The 8351-nt window shown below is 57.9% G+C and overlaps 1 protein-coding gene across 1 annotated transcript in view; it reads right to left on the bottom strand.

The window, feature by feature from the left end:
• The window catches only part of Slc8a2 (solute carrier family 8 (sodium/calcium exchanger), member 2), a gene marked incomplete at its 5' end in the record, with an annotated part of 24493 nt that extends 19662 nt beyond the window's left edge, over nt 1–4831 (bottom strand). Inside the window, 1 exon segment of the mRNA XM_005413871.2 lies at nt 4141–4831. Within this exon segment, the coding sequence (XP_005413928.1) occupies nt 4141–4815 (675 nt within the window).
• Between the last annotated feature and the right edge of the window lie 3520 nt (nt 4832–8351).

An 8351-nucleotide genomic window follows, 5' to 3' on the forward strand; every position in this document is an offset into this window, starting at 1 on the left:
CCCCCCGCCTGTGGCCGCCCTCGCCGCCTCGGCCCCGCACCCATCCGCGCCGTCCGTCCCCCTCCACCGCTCAGCCGCCCGCCTGTTCCTGGCTGCCCATCTCCGCCTCTCCACGTCACTGTGTGTGGCTGGCTCTCTCTCTGTCTCACTTGGTGCTTTTGATCATTCCTTCTCCTGTCTGTCTCTCTGCAGCTCCAGGTCCTTTTTTATCTTTTTGAAGACACCCAGCTCCCTCCCTAGAAGTCTTCAAAGTTGTTCGCTTTCTTAATCAACGTATGTCTCTCCAGAGAGGGCTGTGTGTGTGTGTGTGTGTGTGTGTGTGTGTGTGTGTGTGTGTTCTGGGAGGGTGGGAATGGGAGTTGAACCCAGGGCCTTCTGCCCTGAGCTACATTTCCAGCCCTTTTTTATTTTTTGATTTTGAGACTGGGTCTTGTTATGTCACTGAATTGCCCAGGTTGAGCTGGAACTTGCAATCTTTCTGCCTCAGCCTCCCAGAGTCCCGGATCACAACCATGTGGCACCACACCCAACTCCGCCCACCTTTTACATGCTGAGAACCACGCCTTCCAGGGGCCAAGAACCCAAACATCCTCAGCAAGTGACAAATGTCCTCACTCTGTGGGCCCAGCCCATCTCAGGGGGCAGATCCTGTGTCTCTTCCTGCCTACCTTCCTCCATCCTTCCTCAGGGGCCCTCTCTGCTCACCAACATTCTCTCCAACCCATAGATAGCCACTGGTGGTTGTGGTCTTGCCAGATTCTCCCTCCTTTGATTTATGTGGCCCTTAGGGACTGGACTGTGACTCTCACAATGCCGGGCATGGAGGTGCAGGCCTGTGATCCCAGCACTTGGGAGGCTGAGGCAGGAGGATCACCTCGATTTTGAGGCCAGCCTGTACTATACAGTGAGTTCAAGGCCAGCCTGAACTACATACTGAGATTCAAAAAAGAAAAGAAAAAAAAAGGGAAAGGAAAAAAGAGGAAAAAGAAAAAGAAGTGACTTGAAGAGGGTCATTATGATTACCACAAGCCGGGCATGGTGGCGCACGCCTGTAATCTCAGCATTCGGGAGGCTGAGGCAGGAGGATCACTGAGAGTTCGAGACCAGCCTGGGTTACAAAGTGAGCTCAAGGCCAGCCTGAGCTGCATAGTGAGACCCTGTCTCAAAAAGACAAAAATAAAATAAAATAAAATAAATCTGATTACCACAAGCCTGACTGTCTTTGGCTCCCTGAGGTCTCAGATCCATCTTCCTGTGCCCAGGAGATACCCACCAAGCCCCGCCTGCTCACCTTGTGCAAAGACTCAAATGTTATCTTTATCCTTAAAGATAAGGAAGAGAAGGGTGAAGGATATTTACGGTCCCAGGGACCCGGAAGTTCCTTGTCCACAGCCTGGCAGGGACAATATCTTTGAAGATCCAATCACCACATCCATGGTCACTGTTTACTGACAGCTCTGAGTCAAGTCAGGACTTGGAAGTCAGAGCCGCGCAAAGCCACTGGGCAAGTCTGTGCCGGGAAGAGGAATTTCCAGTGCCTGGTGTGAGACCAGCCCACTCCCCCGTAGGAAATCCACACACACCGTGTGCTGCTGGGAGCTCTCTGCTGCTCGAACAAAACCCTCCACCTCCTGACCTGAATTTCCTCCCTGCAGGTAAAGAAACAGTGGTCTCAGCCGGCTCAGGCTGTCCTTCTGCCCCCCGGAGGAGGGGACTGGGGCTCCCTGAGGTCCTCGTTGAGGCAGGATGCTGCTGGTTTGTCATTAGAGAGGGGAGGCAGTGTGCTCCTGGCCATTAACGGTTGGTGACACCCAGTGATTGTTAGGACAGCCCCGCACAAAACAGAATTCTCCCACGTCCTGCCTCCCTTCAGAATATTCCCCTGCATGAGCTGCGAGGGGTGGTGCACGCCCATGATCTCAGAACCGGGAGGCTGAGGCAGGTGGATGGCAAGTTCAAGCCCTGCCTGGGCAACTTAGTAATTTAGCAAGACTGGGGGTGGGGAGCGGCTGAGGATATGGCCCAGTGTAAAGGCCCTGGATTCAATATACAGTCCTGCAGGAGAAAAGAAAAAGAAAAGAAAAGAAAACAAAAGGAAGAAAAAAAAGGGCTTCTCAAGCCGGGCATGGTGGTGCATGCTTGTCATTGCAGCACTTGGCAGGCTGAGGCAGGAGGATCGCTGTAAGTTTGAGGCCAGCCTGAAATACATAGTGAGACCCTGTCTCAAAAAAACCGCACACACACAGGTCGCCAGGCGTGGTGGCACATGCCCGTAATCCCAGAACTTGGGAGACTGAGGCAGGAGGATCGTTGTGAGTTCGAGGCCAGCCTGGGGTACAAAGTGAGCTCAAGGCCAGCCTGAACTGCATAGTGAGACCCTGTCTCCAAAAGACAAAAAAAAAAAAAAAAAGACACCAGAAAACCATACGATGCCTCTTCTGCACTTTTCACCATGACAGCCAGGAAACTCAGCCTTCTAGTTCTGAGTCAGTTGTGTAACTTTCTCCCTGCCTGACTCACCCTCCACCCGCCTTTCCTTGCCACCATCCCGCCTTACACATCACACTCCAAGCATTTTTTATCTGTAGCCTTGGAGCCTTTGGGAAGAAACCCTATGGCAGCGAGTAGATTACACACAAGTGTGAATGAAGCCGGTGCTGCAGATCAATTATGCATGTGTGTGAACGAATTAGGCCGGGCCCATAAATAAATTATGCAAATGTAAGCGGCAGCCCAGGCGTTGCGAGGAATAAATGAACTGTCTGGCAGGAAGACTGTGTGGGGACCCAGGTGAAGCCCAGGCAGAGGCAAGGGATCCTGGGAACAAAGGTGTAAGCCATCGGCTGTGGTCTAAATGCTGTCTCGCTGTTGGAATAAATTATGCAAAGTGGACACAGCTTGTATCCACGCTGGATTGGACGGGAGTATAAGTTACACCGCAGAGGCATACATTATCTTGACATCAGACACCCATGCTAAATAATGAATGAATTATGCAAACCACCACCACATATCCGGCAACCACAGGGCTGAAGTATGCAGATGTGGCCACACATCTGTGGGAGCCCCAGGATGTATTATGTAAATTGCACCAAGTTAACCAACCAATTAGCAGTGTCAGAAAACACGGGGCCGGTTTATGCTAATGCCATATGAATTATGCAAACGGGGATGTCTTATTGCAAGAACAGAAATAAATTATGCAAAAGATATCAAATATAGGTAAATGTGTGATCATTCCTTGTGTGTACTACACAGACCCCGGGGGTGCTGTTAGCACACAGGAGGCCCTGGTGAGAGTTAAAAAGCACCCTTCAGGCTGGGGATACAGCTCAGTGGTACAAGTGCCTGCCTGACAAGCACAAGGTCCTGAGTTCAATTCCCAGTAGGGGGGTGGTGGGGTGGAAGGAGAAGGGAGGGGATGCCGGGCGTGGTGGCGCACACCCGTAATCCCAGCACTCAAGAGGCTGAAGCAGGAAGATTGGAAGTTTCAGCCCAGCCTGGGCAACTTAGCAACTTAGTGAGATCCTGCCTCAAAATAAAAATTAAAAAAGGTCTGGGGGTGTAGCTCAACTCAACGAGGAGGCCCTGGCTTCAATCCCTGGATGGACACACACACACACACACACACACACACACACACACACACACACATTGCATCTCTTCCCAGAACCTGCCTCATTTGAAGAGTTTAGGAGATTTCAGCCGGGCGTGGTGGCACACACCTGTAATCCCAGCACTCGGGAGGCTGAGGCAGGAGGGTCATTGTGAGTTTGAGACCAGCCTGGGCTACAAAGTGAGCTCAAGGCCAGCCTGAACCACATAGCGAGACCCTGTCTCCAAAAGACAAAATAAAGAAAGAAAGAAAAAAAGAAAGCAGCACCCTTCTGCACGGTTACAGCATGATACCCTCTCCCCTGTCCCCAGGGTGTTTCACACACCTCCCATAGACAGGGCTTGCAAGCACCAATGATCTCCAGCCCTGCTTTGCTCTCTGTGGTCCAATTCCCTTGTGCAGTGTGTGACCTGCACAACCACCCCTGGCCCCCCTCTTGGATGTGAGCGTCGCACCTCTCATCTACAGAGACCAACAGCCCTCTGCATTTGGCAGAGGCACCAAAAAGGTGTCTGCTGGCTCACCTGGACCACACCCGGGGAGAACACGGCCAGAATGAGATAGAGCCAGACGTAGGCGAAGATACTCCAGGAGGCAGTGACGAAGAAGACTCTCAGGTGCTTGATCTTGCGGCTCTCACCGGCAGGGATGACGTAGATGCACACAGCGATGACCACGAACATGTTGAAGGCGGCACTGCCCACGATGGTGCCAGGGCCCAGCTCGCCCGCCTGGAAGTTGTGGCCGCAGACCTCGATGACGGACAGCAGGATCTCAGGCGCCGAGGAGCCCAGGGCCATGAGCGTGAGGTTGGACACGGTCTCGTTCCAGATGCGCACGGTGCCCACGCTGGTCTCGCCGTTGGCCTTGGTGATGGTGATCTCCTTCTCCTTGGACGTGATGACCTCGATGGACGCCATGAAGCGGTCAGCGATGATGGACACGCCCAGGAACATGTAGACCATGGCCACGAAGTACACCACGGCGCGCGCGGCCTTGTCACCCAGCGACGGGTCGTCCGGCTCCCACACCGGCAGCAGCACTCCGGGCTGGCAGCGGTAGGAGCCCTGGCAGCCCCCTGCGCCGGCGTCGCTGTCATTGGCCGGGGGAGGCGGCAGGGATGGGGTCGGGGTGACCGCCCCCGAGCACGGGGGAGCCCCCAGGAGGAGTGCGACCCCCACCAAGGCCAAGGCAGCCATGGGGGGTGGTGAGGTCCTAGGGAGGAAGAGGAGGGGGAGGGCCGGGTGAGCGGAGCCCACTCCGCTCCTTCACACAAAGGCACCGCCTACTGGGCCATGGGGGGCGGAGCTAAGGGCCGACGCAGGAAGCTTACGGAGATGGAATCACAGGGAAAGGGACGAAGGACCGCAAAGGACAGATGGCTCCTTGTGCGATGCTGGTGGGGACAGAAATTGGCCAAAGTGCTTGGGGAAGCCCTGGCAGGATCACATATCCTGCTACTCAGCAATTCTGTTTCTAGGAATAGACCCAGGAGAAATAGGCCTGCTTCCTCCAGCAGGTATGGAAGACACCCACGTGAACAATCTCGGCAGCTTCCTTTATAACAGCACCGACCTTGACAGGGCCCTGATGGAGGTCAGCCTCAAAATCAGGAAGCACCCCGGGGTGCAGGTAGCTTGCAGTGGAATATTACGCAGCACTGAAGAGGGAGGGAGTTGGGGGGGTGTGACCACATAGGGGAGCCCACAGACACAACAGCAGGAGGGAGAATGAAGCCAGGCACACAAAAAAAGGGTGGGTGGCAGGGGGAGCAGAGCCCCCGCTGTGCTAGGTGATCCTGATGGTTTCAGCTCGGCCCTCAGCAGGCTCCTGCTTGGGATCTGACTGGCAGTAGGTGCTGGGGAGCCTGCCTGCCTGTCTGTCTGTCGGGGTTGGGGATAGGCAGGGGCCACAGGAGGTGGCCTCCCTGTGGTGGTAGCAGCTGCTGGTCCCTCCCCAGTCACTGCAAGGTGGCAGCAGGGACGCAGGGCTTCTGTCTGTCTGGGGGACGGGGCCCCCACTGCTTCGGTACTCCCCGCACACTTCTGCTCCTGGGTCTGCGCCACCCATTTGCGCATCCCCGTCCCCTTACAAACACAATCTGCCCGGAGCTCTCACTGGCTGTCTCTGAGCTCGAGCCCCCTCCCTGGTCCCTGACGTCTCATGCTCTGTGGCCCCACCTTTGAGGCGGACAGTCCTTCCTTCCCACCCCTCCGCCTCAGGCCCTCTCTCCCTGACCACCCCATCCGAAGTGATTCCCTTTAGGAGAGAGGACTGAGGCTCAGAGAGGTTAAATAACTCTCCCAAAGTCACCCAGCGCCAATCCTATGGCTCCTGGGTTCTGTCTGCAGGAGGGGCTCCAAGTTGGAGCTCCTGGGGCCCCCTCTGTTGCCATGGTAACCCTATAAAAAGGGACAGGGGTTGGGAGGCAGGTGTCACCCAAGCCTCCCTCCTCCCGGACCCTTGGGCCGCCAGCGTCAGGTCTCCCAGTAACTTCATTTCTGCCTGCAGAGTTGCTCTGGGCATCTAACCCTGAGCCTGGCCCAGCGCACGACTCGCCCACGGCTGGGAGCCGGCTCCTCTGGGGGAGGGAGGCAGAATGTTGGCAGAACTTCTCCAAGAGGGAGTGTGTGTGTGTGTGTGTGTGAGTGTGTGGGGGGTGTCAGGGGTGGGGAGAGGGGTGATTCTTAAAGGGCCACAGCACCATTAATCCCCTCGGAAAGGCCCCTAATGATACATCTAATTAGCAGCCCCCTAATTAGCAAGACTTAGGCGTAATTACAAACCCACCAGGAACCAAAGCAAAGCCTCACAAGTGCTGCCTTCTCCGCCCTCCTCTTTGGCTCTCAGAAGCAGGGGCGTGAATTCATTCTGGGAAGTTCCCCCCACAGCCGAACCACCTGTCCCTCCCCGCAGCAGTCCTGAGGGGAGACGGGCGGCGATGCCCCTGCCCAGCATTCTCCGGCCTGGCCGCCTCCCCAGGGGCTGGGGAAAGTAGCCCCGCTCCAGGCCTTTCCCTGCAGCCCGGGTCTCCTCTCACGGGGCCCCGGGAAAGGAGGGGTCGGAAGAGAAGGCCCTGGATAAATATTTGTAAACCCCGTGCGCACCGCCAGGGACGGCCAGAGCGCTCTGTCCAGGGCCCCCGCCTCTGTCTACCAGCAGCCCTGGAACCTAATCCAGGCCTAGAAAGCAGGGGCGAGAGGATCAGGTTGAGCGGGAGGCAGGGCGGCTGGGCAGATGGTGGCCCCACCCAGGGCCTGGTGGGCCGGCTGGTCCCGGGGTGGGCGCCCCAGTTCTTCTTCTGGGGGCCTTGGTGGCTGCAGGCTTGGGGTGTGGCTGGCCTGGGGCTCTCCTCAAGCTGCTGCCCAGAGTGGGGTGGGAAGGCAGGTGTGTGCGTCCCACAGGTGAAGGCAGGGGACGCAGAGTGGAATCCTGCGCTTGTGGGAGGGGGCAGCTCTCACACCAGCCTGCACTGCCAGCCTGGGGACCACAGCCAGGAGCATCTGTGTTCGGGGCTGCCATCCCCTGCTGGGTAAACTGAGGCCCAGAGTGGGAGGTACTTGGCCAAGTCACACAGCTTCGGGTCAGGGGCTGGGCAGAGATGGAGAGCCAAGGCGCTGGGCTCCTAACCTGGTGGCCTTTGAAGCCATCTGGAGTGCCGGGCGGTACTCTGTCACACAGGGCAGGGACCTCGCTCAAGGCCAGGGAGGCGGTGGACACACAGGCACGCACACACACAGCCCCATGCAGCTCCAGCTCGGGCCCAGGCTCACACCTGCCCAGCCACCCACCGCCACCTTCTCCAGGGAGGCACGCGCTGCCTTCTGGACGCAAGAGGGTTCTCAGGGCCCGGGGAATGTGGGACCCTCTGTGACCTGTCCCCAGGAGGCAGGCCTGGCGGGATGGAAGGGAGGCTGTAGGCAGGGCTGGCAGGGCCTGACCCAGGACCTAGCACTATGCCCAGAGCAGGAACGTTGCTCAGTAGTTGTCAAAAGATAAATCAGGAAACGGACAAGCAGCATGAGATATGCAAGTCAGACTGTGGGGAGGACTGGTCCGGTTTGAAGGGAGAGGTTAGACTGGAGAAAGGATAAGCCCAAGCTCTATGGCAAAGGCTACAGGTTAGACGGCCGGCAGGACGGGCCTCCAGGGCCAGCAACAAGACAGGGGAGGGGCTCCGTCCTGGACAGAGGGGGCGGTGATGCGGGGCCAGTGCAGGGGGCTTGGGGCATAGGGAAACCCCCTCTGTGGAGACCCTCTGGCCAGGTCAGCCTGAATCAGGGGCGGGGACAAAGGTGTGTAGGAGGAGAGTTAAGTGGCTGGGGGAGAGGGAGAGGCCAGGGGAGCCGGGTGGGAGCTGCCCAGGGACCAGGAGGTGGGGGAGAGGGGGAGGGAGAGACACAGAGGACAGACAGACGGACATGGAGAGGGACAGACGGGCAGAGCCCCAGGATGGGCTAGACAGGGGCGCAGAGACAGAGATCACAGATGGCGCAAGGGGCAGGCAGGGAGACGGGGGCTTGGAGTCAGAGCCAGGAAAGCCCCGGAGGGACCCGAGCAGACAGGGGGACCCCGAGAGGCGGCCGGGCAGCCAGCCCGAGCCCCCAGAGAGGTGCAGGGGCGGAGATGAGCCCCAGAGGCGGGCGGCGGGGCGCTGGGGTCGCCCGGGTCCCGGGTGGGGGTGTCCCGTTCCACACCCTGCCGGCGGCCGCGGGGGGCGCCCCCTCCCCACAGA

The sequence above is a fragment of the Chinchilla lanigera genome, unplaced genomic scaffold, assembly GCF_000276665.1.
Source record: "Chinchilla lanigera isolate Chin_1 unplaced genomic scaffold, ChiLan1.0 scaffold00173, whole genome shotgun sequence".
NCBI lineage: Eukaryota > Metazoa > Chordata > Mammalia > Rodentia > Chinchillidae > Chinchilla > Chinchilla lanigera.